Raw genomic sequence first — 12,752 nt, forward strand, 5'->3', positions numbered from 1 at the left:
AAAAAAGCTGTTTTGAATAAACTGTTTTCAAAAATAAGTTGTTTTTCAAAAAATAAGTTGTTTTTTAAAATAAGGTGTTTTGCATAAAATAAGCTGTTTTGAATAAGTTGTTTTTCATAAAATAAGCTACTATTTATCAAATAAGCTGTTTTGAATAAGCTGTTTTTTTTAAAATAAGGTATTTTCATAAAATAAGCTATTTTGAATAAGTTGTTTCTTAAAATAAGGTGTTTTCATAAAATAAGCGGTTTTGAATAAGCTATTTTTAAAAAGAGATCGTAATAAATTGTTTTTCATAAAATAAGCTATTTATCAAATAAGCTGTTTTTTTTAAATAAGGTATTTTCATAAAATAAGCTATTTTGAATAAGCTGTTTCTTAAAATAAGGTTTTTTCATAAAATAAGCGGTTTTGAATAAGCTATTTTTAAAAAGAGATCGTAATAAATTGTTTTTCATAAAATAAGTTTTTTTGAATAAGCTGTTTTTTAAAATATACTGTTTTGCACAAGATAAGCTGTTTTTGAATAAATAAACTACTCTAACTTTTAATTTTAATTTGTTATTTTTTATAATAAAAGTGGTTTTATTCATTGGATAAAAAATATTTGTTTTGGTTCGGTTCGGTATGGTTAATAGGTAAGCAAATGGTTAACCAAACCATAACTTTGGTTCAGTTCGGTTAGCTTCAAACTTGAAACGATTCGGTTCGGTTTTCCCGAACCATTTCAAAATTACGGTTCGGTTTTTCGGGTTAACCGAACCATGCCCAACCCTAGATGTATTAGATTAGGATTCTATGAGATTTTAAAAGACTTTTTAATTATGAAAAAGTCTTATGGTATTCAATCAAGACTTTTTGCAACTTAAAAAAAGCCTTGTGGTATTCAATCAAGACTCTTTGTCATTTTAAAAAAGTCTTGAGGTATTCAATCAAGACTTTTCATCACTTAAAAAAAGTCTCATGGTATTCAAAATCATTTAAATTTCGAAGGATTGTTTAATAAATTGGATTTTGATGGATTTTGTGGGATTTTGTAGTGTAATTTTAACAAGAAAAAGTCTTTTATGAAAAGATGAGATTTATTTAGATTGTTTTTCTTTTAAAATTTACTATCTCTTTCTTCTCCCTTCTCTCTCTCCCCCTCCCCCTCCCCTCCCCCTCCCCCTCCCCATTCTCTCCTTTCTCTCCTTTCTCTCTTCGCTTCTCTATCTCTCCACTTTCTCTCTCTCTCTCTCTCTCTCTCTCTCTCTCTCATCCCGCCTCTCTCCCTCTCTATCTCATAAAAAAATAAAAAATTGTATTGTGAATATTATGATAGAGAGTATGTTGTAATCAATGTTCCGCAAATCGAGTGTTAACTCTCCGAGATTACCGAGTTTACGTTTTTAGGTACCAAAATCGTGGTAACTCTGAGATAAACTCGGTTTCTGATAAACTCGGTAAACTCGTGTAAACTTGACCGATTTGTAAGGGCTGACACAATATATTTTTTTGAAAGATTTGTAAGTGCTAACATAATTTTAAATATGTACAATTGAATTTTGTGGGAATAACATTTTCAACAAATAAAAAATGTGTATTGAGAATAATCTGTTAGAGTGTTTTTTAATCCTTAAAATCTTATAAAATCCATAAAATTCTTAAAATTTTAAAATCAATATAGTAAAAGAATTATTTATTGGTTTTGTTTTTCTTTATTCAAACGCTAGAATTTATTTGTTCATTATTTTTATCATTCACGCTTGTAAGTTTGTTCTTTTCCCCCTAAAATTCATTGAATCCTTTGAAATTTTAAAATCTCATAAAAGCCTTTGAAATCCTTGAAAGTCAGTGTGATAAATCATTTAAAATCTTGAGTATATAAAGTCTTTTACATCAAAAGTCTTTTAAAATCTCACAGAATCAATACAATCTTACACAGTCTTTTAAAATCCTAATCCAATACACCCCCTTAAGCTCACTTTTGACAAATTTGGTTCACGTATCAAATTTAAAATTAATTACCGAGTTAGAATTTAATCTATATTCAAGTTGACTCGGTTTATTGTAAACCTTCATTTTTAGTTAAAACACATTATTTATCTATAATTTTGTTTGGAGTATTTTAATTTGTTTAAATTTTGGATTTTACAAGAAAATCACAAAAAATTTCTCACGGTTAAAAATAGATGTTAAGGTACCCGTGAACATAGATCTTTATATGACCATTGCATATAATATGTAGTGGATGATGTTCGAACTGTGAAGATTCTATTTATTCATCTTTACGAGTGAATATCTATCCACTAACAAAAAAAGTGAATAAGCCACTAAATCAGTCTCTCTCTTTTTAAGTCATCTTCAAATTAATCTTCAACTCTATTAATATTTTAAAATAGTCTATGTCTTCGTTAAAAGTTTCTCAATTAAGTCATTCATCATGTGATAAAAACATAAAACATGAATCTAATCGAGAAACTTTTAACAATATTTCAAAATAGTCTCTACCTATCTAAAAAGTTTCCCAATTTAGTGTGTGTCAAAAACATAGAAACATGGATCTAATTAATTTTTTTTTTTACAAAAACATAAACTTTTTTGAAACATTAATAGAATAGTAATAGACTAACAACTAATGTAAGTCAACTAGCTTGGGTTAGCCTGCGGGCCCCACTTTTTCCAGTTTCATTTTCTGTTTCCGCCGACAATGCTCCACCTTCCGGCGACCCATACAGGTGGCTACCAGCAGCAAACTTCACCGGCAAAAGTGCTTCTTTCATTTCCTTCTCTGTTTAAAATGTTTATTAAAATGTATGTTGATCTATGAAGCACTGACACTTCCACCTGTCCGACACCACACCAACACATATAATTACACTAAATTATAGGATTTTCTCAGATTATTAACGGTGTCGGTGTGTTCGTGTCGTGTCCAGTGTCTGTATTCGTATCCGTGCTTCATATATGTTGATTAAAATTCAAATATATATAAAATGAGAATGCATTGAAAATCTATTTATTGGAAGATGTTGAGAACACATGACTTTCAGGAGCACACAAAATTTGTGATCGTAGAAGAACAATGAAGGAAGGGGATTCATCCCTTGGAAAAAGATGGATAGAAAAGAATGCATTTTGAAAAGGAAAATGTTACATGAACATCATTTAATCATACACCCCTATTGTATACTCCATGCATTAGGGACATTTTGGTAAATTCATCTCACAAACATACTTTCTCTTTCATCTCCTCTCCCTTTTCCTTGCCACATATCAGGATTTTGTATGGGTGTAAGAGGTGTATTGTCACATGGGGGTTTACATGTATCACCACTCTTTTGAAAAAGGAATAACACATAATCAATGAAATTTGATAGAAGAATGATTTATTAAGCAAAGAAAGTTTTGTTTCCTATTAATGTTGTGGAAATTAGTCCTATATATACATTATACTTGACATGATGGTGAGAATATGGTTCAGAAACAAATGAAGGGGGCTACTTTTGGTTCAATTATTAGTCGAACCATGGACAGGTCTAACCATTTTCATGTCAAAAAGTAATAACTACACCTGGAAACAAGTTTTTGACATTATTTCATCTGATGCAATGTGCAAAGGTAAGTGAATTTTGTCTTGCGTGAAAATCCAGATATTTCTAATTTTGGACAATAATGATCAAAACCAAAATTTTGAAACTGGACCCACAATCTTGCTGGGTGAATGACTGTTGTTTAAGGCATGTGACTGATATTGATGTGTATGTGTCAATGTAGTTGGCCCAATAACTGTTGCGCTAGGCATGTGCCTCATACTGATGTGTATGTGTCGATGTTGTTTGGCTGAATAACTGTTGTGCAAGGCTTTTTTGTGACTCATATTGATGTGCCTGTGTAACTTTATATATTTATTCTTTACACTCTTGTGTAATTTGTAAATCATTGATAGTTAGTTTATCTCATGAATTATACTGATATAGTATAGTATAGTATAGTGAACATTTATGATATGAGTATTTTTACCTATCTAGTTCCCAACAATAATACAAGTAGAATGTTTGCTTTGGCATTTACTAGTCTCACAAGTATCAACGATCGTCCACTGAACTCTTCAACAAGTTAGGTTTAGTGTATGGTATGGTACCACCTTGGTTGCATAGTTTTTCAAACACACACTTAGCTGGTTTGTGCCCCCACACTCTCGTAGGAGTAGCTTTAGGTTTAACAGACAGACAGTACCACCATGGTTTTGCACTCAACCACAGGCTTGAATTGGTGTTTAGACTTGAAAAAGTGGTTACAAAATTTTAATTTCCATACGTTAGTTTTAGTCGGAAGCTTACTTGAGTGGTTAGATTTATAGTTAAAAATATTTATCACTCAACAACAATCAAACATGTCAAAATTAATTTTACACTATTTCTACAATCAATTTTGGTTATTCCAAAAGTCAAGTCAAAGATAATATTCTTAAACAAGGTATGGAGTTTGAGTTCTATTATATGAAAAAGATGCACTTTGAAAGAGGGATTTCATTGAAGGTGGTCAGTCGAGTTCTTCGCTAGAGAGTAATTATCTACAAAATTAATAGATACTTTTTAGTTTTCACTGTATTATGAATATCAAATTAGAAATTTTTCTAGTAATAACCAATGAATATGCATAAATACTTGAACAATATAATAATAAATTATAAGGGTTATTTTTGTGTATATTTTTTTTATGGGATTTTACTTCACAGCAAAAAAATACGAAAAGAAAAATACTAAATGGTAATGATTTTGCTGTTTGTTTTGGTATCAAATTAATTTTCGACTCTACTATATAATTGCGAGTAAATAAAAATAAAATGTAACACTACTGCTTCAATTGCCTAATTTACCCAAATCTTAAAGGTCCCATTGTATTTTAATTTTTCAGAAATGCTAATGAGTGTTATAACAACAATGCTTAACAAATCTAAAGAGGTAAGTTTTGATGAGAAGTTGTGTTTTATTATGTTGAGAAGAGTTATGTTTAAAGTTCAATGACTTTATTCTCTTGGTTGAAGGGTTAATTGTTTGAATTGACCCTATAATATACTTGATGTGTGAAAAATAACATTGTAAATAAAAAACATATATTTTAATCATGTAATTTGAGATTCTTTTTGTTTTGACCCTCTAATATATGCGTAGTCCAAAAAAGTAGTCCAAAAAAGTAGTCAGAGGCTGAAATTTTTCATGATTTTTTTCATGCATCTCTAGAACGTTAAAATATGCCTTTACACAAATAATTAAATTTTTCCGACTAGGACGGATTAATTATGAATTTTTACTCCTCATAATTATGAATTTCTTAAACAATTCATAATTAATTTATCACTCGTTCAAAAACTCAAAAATTTCATGGTGAAAGTTATTATTATGTTTCAAATATGTCTACAAAATTGGAGAACGGAATTTGATCCGTGAGTACATTCTAACTTGGTACTAAATTGCAATTTTACACGTTTTGACTTAAAAGTAAAAATAAATAGAAAAATCTTAGAAATGATATGAAACTTTTGATTCTTTTTATGCATTTTTATAGATGTCTTTGCAAACAATAAACTCAAAAAACGATTTCTCGGTCAAGATATCCGTTGTTTTGTTTTTTTTATTTTTTTGCACTTTAAAAATTCATAATTAGTTCGATTCTATTTGGACAATTCTATTTTTTTTTTGTTTAAAACCATATTTTAACGTCCTAAACATGTCTGAAAAAAATCATAGAAAAATTCAACCTCTAGGTCGCTCTTTTGGACGTTGCATATATTAAAGGGTCAAAAATGGGAAAAAAATCTCAAATTACAGGGTTATAATATGTGTTTTTTATTTTATAGGATCATTGTTTAGACTTCATGTATATTACAAGGTCAATTTTGACAATTAACCCCTTAAACAATGTTATTGGGGCACTCGATAACAAGACAATTTTTTTAATATTAATCCTCTAATTCTTAGGGTGAAGTGGTTTCGATGATCCAAAGTCCGATCGAGAGGTAATTAATGTTTTGCAAATAATTATTCCCATATTGTTTTAATTCTCATATGTTTCAATGCTAATTCTACACACACACAACTGAGATTAATTTAATAAATAGTAAAATGCTATTCAAATATCTTCAGAACTACAAAGAGTGAAATGATCTCCCATTTTAATTTTAAGAAAAGTGTGATATGATCGACAATTATTTTGAAGTATGGTGACCTACCATTGCTAGCTATAGCTCAGTGGTGCTGTAGCTTCTATAATTCCAAATGGTGTAAAATGAAAGAGGCTCAATAAATAGCCAGGAATGTTAGATAATCAAGATTAATACATGCCTCTTTGAATGGCCAAAATTCAATCACTATAGAGCATCCAAATGCATCATTCAATTCAAATCAATGGTATTTTATTAGAGATAATGACAGAAACAGACCCTTGATTAAAATAAGAAAAATTAAATTACACAGCTAACATATGAATAAAGAGACAATACATTTTTTTCTTTTTAAATTTTGTCTTTGCACCACCCTTTCATTACCCGACAGCTACCATCATGTTGGTCAAAAGTTGGAGTGTTCTTATTTCCATCATTTCACATGGAAGAATCCTAATTATTGTGCTTACAGCATGGTCAAAGTGTAGCACAGTTGACTGAATTCGTTAATTTATGGTCCATGTTTACGTATACAACACAAATATCTATACAATTTTCATTTTTTGTAGCAACAAAGATATAAAATAAAGTAGTCTATAAGATAAAAATTTCTCACAGAAATCTTTGAAGTGTTGATAACAAAAACAAGATTTTATCTTACAAGCACAACACAGCTAAAAAATTTCAACCATGAGAAAAGAAATACAATTGCATCACACCTATAATTTCCTATAGACAAAAAGTAAAGAGGGGGAAAAAGAGAGGCCAAAATCACCAATTACATAGAAGCAACAGCTAAAAAACACTAGATTGAAAAAAGAATACAAAAAATTGGATTGAATTGAATCACTATAGTTGCTGCTAGAACAAGCATTGAACTGTTGAAGCAGAGAAAGAAGCAGTTCATGATCACAAAGATCAAACCTTTTTAACACAACAGTTCTGAAAGAGTTCTTCACTTGAGACCTTCTGAAATTCTGGCCTATACAACTAATGAAGTTTCCTGCATCAATACATGAAAAATTCAATCAATCAGACATCAAATTTTAGTTGAAGATTTAAAGTAACAACATGTATGTTCTCTTCCACTCGATATAAGTTCTGTTCTCTCGACAAACAAATTACAAGTATAAAATTTCTATTATCTTTAGTTTGACACGGCAAGAGCTAATATCCAACCTTTGATGTCAAGTTTGAAACAGCCATATTAAACTTCTCTCTAGTTTTAGTTCCAGCAACGTTTCCAGCCCTTGCCACCTTGCTAAATGCACCAGTTAACCATGTTGTTCCAGCAGTCACATATCTGCATGCACACATTTTATCAGCATTAACGTTCAAAAATAATATACAACATAGGGTCAAATTAATACAGCCACAAGGTCCATGTATTATGTATATGTGATATATCATTTCTCACCAACTCCAGAAACATTGAAACATGACCATCGGCCTATTTGGTATGAAAAAAATATTTTAAGTTTCCATTTGTAGTTTTCATTTTAATTGTGAAACTCGCTTTATTTCCTGTTTACAAAATGTGTGTAGGAATCAGTGGAAAAAACAGTTGTCTTCACAATTTCATTTACAAATCTTTTAAAACAAGAAACCTAGTGAAAACAAGCGTTTTGCAATAAAAAATGGAAACAGGAAATGTTTTCTCCAACTAAATAGTCCCCAAAATTTCATTTCGTCATCATTATATATTCCCAATTGAATAATACCACCAGACCATAACAATTTAATATAAAAATCATCATAATGCAGATGCTGCAATGAAGATAAGGTATCATATAACCAAAGTCCAAACCTGCTTGTTTTGACAGCTGATCCAGTATCATTCAACTTCCTCTCGGCGGCAAATATTGCTGCCATTGTTTTATCTGAAACATGTAGCCTCTGATCCACAGACTTCACTTTCTCATTCACTACAGAGAGTCCAACTGTCAATTTCTCTGTCAGTCCAACTCTCTTGTCAAAATTACTGACCTTTGCAGATGCATTGGCAGTCAACTGATGCTTCTCATCAAATGCTTTAGCTTTGTTCACAGCGTCTTGTCTTATCGCCGATCCTTTTGCCAGCATAGTTGTAACCACATCTTGTGCTTTACTAAGATATATTCTTCCACCGGGTTTCTCCTCCTGAAAGAGATGTAGATAGAAGATCATAAGCTCAATCGCAAAAACAGGAACACAATCTAAACTGTTGTAGCAATCATGATCATGGTTAACTACTCATCAGGAAACCGATCATGCAAAAATTTATATTTGTATTTTGGTTTTTACCTCAGTATTCGATGCGGCATCTTCAGGAGCAATATTTATAGCATATTCTACCACCCCTACTTCCTACATAAATTACTTTTGATAAGTACCTGTTTATATAAATATGCAGACATTTAATTAAAAGCAATTGGTATTTGGTACAGTTACCTGCGTCTCACGATTTGCAACATAGTTCTCGACTGGACTTATACTCACAATCTGATCTACTATTGTTGCTCCCTGATATATAGACAATAAAGCTTCAGACCAACGAGCAATTGACTTGATAATACTAATGAAACATATCCAAAAGAACATAGATAGGGTAAAATAGTTTTTGTTCTACTGTGAAAAGAAGTCATAATTTTAAGAGCAAGAAATTTGTTCTACCAGATGAATATTAGCATAAAGCATAATAAATTAAAATACAAAAAAAACTATTTGTAATCGCAATCTAAACAAAATAAACTGTAAAATGTCATCTAAGACAATCTTAGTTTCCTTCAAAAGTTCTTACTTTCTGATTTTCAAAATGATCAACTCAAATCCAATCTTAAAATCATAACAAGTCAAAAGGATTCACTTAAGTGTCCAATTATCCTTCACAAAATTGAAAATGGAATAGTTTTTTAACATGTACAACAAACATAAATTATAAACCAAATGAAAATTTGTACCCTTTGTCAACGTAGACATTTTCATAATGACCAAAACCTGGCTTAGATTACCTTCTGTTTTATGAGAGCTACTCAATTGAGATAAGTATTCAATTCTTAACAAACAATGCTCTTATAAGTTTTGGTTGTGAAGAAGTTGGATAATAGAGCTTCTAAAACCGTTGACATGCAGAAAATAATTTTTTTTATCTACGATCCAGAAACTAAATTTAACTTAAGCAAAAAACTACTGGTTACTAGAAGACTCATAATCATAGTAGGATCACTTCTACTTCATTTCCCTACAAGTTTTCATTCAAAATTTTACCCAAACCGACTCCAAAAATCAAACTTGACAATGAATAAGTTACCACAGCTCCACTAAAAACTTTTGAAAAGAAAAGAGAAATTACCGATAACAATAACGCAATTTCAAGCGCTCTGGGATCTTTAAATGTCACAAATGCAGTCTTTGGTTTTCCATATTCTCTGCAACAAGCAAACACAATATGAACAAACATCGTATGGATTTAACTTCTCTAACAAACGCGGAAAAAAATGCGAAAAAGCGGCAAGTTTCAAGCTAAATTTAAACTGCATATTGTTTTAAATTTCAATCCAAAACAATAATTCAAACATAGTGGACTATGGCAGTTCAATTTACACTACACCCTACATATGTAACCCCTCACAAAAATTCCAAAACAAAAAACAAAAACCTAACAACTGTCCCATTATGTTTTGGCTTATTTTGGATTAATTAATACAATTTGTACAATCAAAAATCAAAATTAAAAACACCCCATGATTTATTTGTGGTTTATAACCCTCCTCCAAATTTGCCTTCAAGAACAAAAAACCAAAAATTGCATATAACAAACAAAAGGGGTATATCAAAATATAGAAAAAGGTTAAATTTTAGAATTGAAATAACCCACCTAACGATCTGAATGTGTTCAATTTCACCAGAAAATGAAAAGAATTCATGAATCTCCCTCTCAGTAGCTAGATCTGAAAGTTGCTTCACTTGAACCGTCCTTGTCTGAAATATTCAAGAAAAACAAGAGAAACCCAGAAAGAAAAAAACAAATTAAACTCAAGTTAGAACAAGAAAAAACAAAAAAAGATGTTTTTTTGTTTGTTTTTGAATTGGATGAAGTTGAAGAGGCTTTAACCTGCATTATGATATGAGAGAGTTGAAGTGAAGAAGAGTAGTTGAAGAGAAAAGGTTGTGTTGTGTGCAGCGTTCAAAAGTGACAGAAGAGAAAAGAGAAAGAGAGAGAGAGAGAATGTGTGACAAGGCAAAGAATGTAATGATGAATGGTACCTCGTTCGTTGTTAAAGACCAAACATTGTTATTCATTTGTTACAATGCTTTGTTTCCAGTTGCACACTCTACTGTAATTCCATTTTTGTCCTTTTGATCAATTTTTTATTAATAAATAAGGGAAATTTTTACTAGTTAACTAAAATATATTTTTCCTAAAAAAAGTAAAATGTATCTGAAAAAAATATATATGAAATGGAGAGTACTATCTACTTGACCTTTTTTTTTTTTTTTTGGGGTCTACTTGAATTTTTTTTGTCATGTATTTTTAAAGAATAAATATGATTTTTTATAGATAAATATGATTTTAAAATACTTTAATCTTCTATGTTAAAAAAAAAAAAAATCAGGTCAAATTTGGGTCTGATGTAAGCTAGATTGAGATCCTTGTTGGTTAGTATGACCAATTTTCACATTGATTTTCTCACAAAAAATAAATAGAGTGTAACAAAACATTGTTATTGACTTGTTACAATGCTTGCACAATGCAGTTGCTCTGCTGTAATTCCATATTTGTTCTCATCAATTAATTATGCCTAACAAATATTCTTATTATTAATAAATTAAAAAGTAAATTTTTTAAATTTTTTTAAACAAGGAATTTTTTTACTGGTTAGCTAAAATGTATTTAAAAAATATAGAATGGAGAATAATGGTTTCCTCATTAATTTGTTTGGATTATGATATATATCATTAAAATAATTGATCAATTTTTTACGGGAAGTGTTTTCCTCTAATATAGGAAAAAGAGAATAATGGTGGTTGAATGGTATTGTAAAAAAAAAAAAAAAAAAGTAAAAGTACTAGAAAAGAATGGTGGAAGATTGGTTTCAATGGGAAAAAACATGAAATTTTTTCAACCGGAGAGAATATTCAATTTACCAAATGAATATTCAATTTGTTCATATGACTGTTGTCAAAAGGAATTCAAAATTATCTCAATGGTTCGTGACTATGATTCGGACCATCCACTACGGTGTGGATCATACCAATTACCATGAATTTCATTTCAATTTTCTATATTCAAATGTATTTTATATTTTTTTTCATTTTTTTATAGTCCAGTAATTTATTAGACCATTGATGAAATACTAAGCATCAATAAGATTGAATTGATGAGTTAAATCGATTTATTTAAGTCTACATGTCCATAGTTCAATGACAAAAATGGATAAACTTTGTCTCTTCCATGGTTTTTTCTAGATTACCTTTAAAAAATAGTGGGTAATTTACCCACCAACCAATCATAATGAGCAATTTATTGGTGGGGTCAAGATAGTTTATGGATACCACCTAAAAAGGTTAATGTTCATTGGTTGGGGTAAATTACCCACCATTCTTCCATGGGTACCCTAGTTGTCACTCTCTTCGATTGTTTGTGTGAATTTTAATGGTTATTTGTCATTTTGTCTATCTAATAAAAATATTTATTTAGTCAATGTTTATTATCATAATTGTCGCATGAATAAGTGAAAGGTACGCAACTTTTTTTAGTTATTGATTTTTTTTTTTTTAACAAAATGATATTCGTTCGTTCAAAGACAATTGTAAATTATTCAATATCGTTAAAAACGTAAAAGTTGAATATGTGAACAAACTCATGAATTAATAACAAACAATGACAAAATGGTTGCAAACAATATGAAAAAAATCAAAGCAACCAAAATATTTATACTTTCGAATCTGCATTGTCGATGCTCAAGTTATTGATTGGATTCGTAATTGATTGAAGCTAATATTTTAATAGAAACCAAACGAACACAAGAACAAGACAAAAAAAAAACATTACATTTCCCAAAAAAAAAAATCAAACAACGCTGCATAAGACAAAGTACAAAACATAACATTAGAGTCCGAGGGTGAAACTACAAAAATAACTTAATATATGTGAAAATCATTTATCTAAATAAAAAGAAGGAAAAAAAGAAGAAGATGCATACAAATTATTCTAGTATAAAAAAAGACTCAAAATCATCATTCTCTTTATCATAGTCTTTTTAGGATCTCTTTAAAATGGTTGATACTCCAAAACAAATTAAAATAAATTTTTGGATAACTTTTCATTTAACTTTTTTTTTTAAATTATTAAAAAACCATTTTTTGGAGTAAATATTCAATTTAGATAACTTTTTAATTGTATTTTAACAACATTTTCCAAAAGAAATTAATATTTAAACTGAATAAATAAGAGTGTATTTAATGTGTTCAAACACTAAACCATGTTTGTGTAAAAAAGTATATTATTCATATGAAGTGCTACACCAAGCTTGGTTTGAAATATAAAATTGAGGGGGTTAGAAACGTAAAAAGACACATAAAAATGGGTGGCCATTGTTTAAGTCGCAAGTCATGATGATTCTGC

The 12,752-nt window shown here is 29.8% G+C and overlaps 1 protein-coding gene across 1 annotated transcript; it reads right to left on the reverse strand.

Annotated features, from left to right (window-relative positions):
- Positions 1-6,735: 6,735 nt before the first annotated feature.
- On the reverse strand, positions 6,736-10,424 carry LOC11429169 (binding partner of ACD11 1). Its single transcript, XM_003624610.4, has 8 exons — positions 10,239-10,424; positions 10,002-10,105; positions 9,477-9,552; positions 8,576-8,647; positions 8,429-8,491; positions 7,953-8,284; positions 7,325-7,448; positions 6,736-7,148 (listed from the first exon to the last, which is right to left on the reverse strand). The coding sequence occupies exons 1-8, from the start codon at positions 10,242-10,244 to the stop codon at positions 7,128-7,130; spliced, it is 798 nt and encodes a 265-aa protein (XP_003624658.1). The 5' UTR covers positions 10,245-10,424; the 3' UTR covers positions 6,736-7,127.
- Between the last annotated feature and the right edge of the window lie 2,328 nt (positions 10,425-12,752).

Source organism: Medicago truncatula, chromosome 7 (genome assembly GCF_003473485.1).
Source record: "Medicago truncatula cultivar Jemalong A17 chromosome 7, MtrunA17r5.0-ANR, whole genome shotgun sequence".
NCBI lineage: Eukaryota > Viridiplantae > Streptophyta > Magnoliopsida > Fabales > Fabaceae > Medicago > Medicago truncatula.

Bases quoted from the DNA above. Each gene is read 5' to 3' on its own strand.
- LOC11429169 (XM_003624610.4), bottom strand. The intron at 9,553-10,001 runs GTGGGTTATTTC...TGCTTGTTGCAG, and splicing joins GAACACATTCAGATCGTTAG to AGAATATGGAAAACCAAAGA. The intron at 8,648-9,476 runs GTAATTTCTCTT...TCTATATATCAG, and splicing joins AAATTGCGTTATTGTTATCG to GGAGCAACAATAGTAGATCA.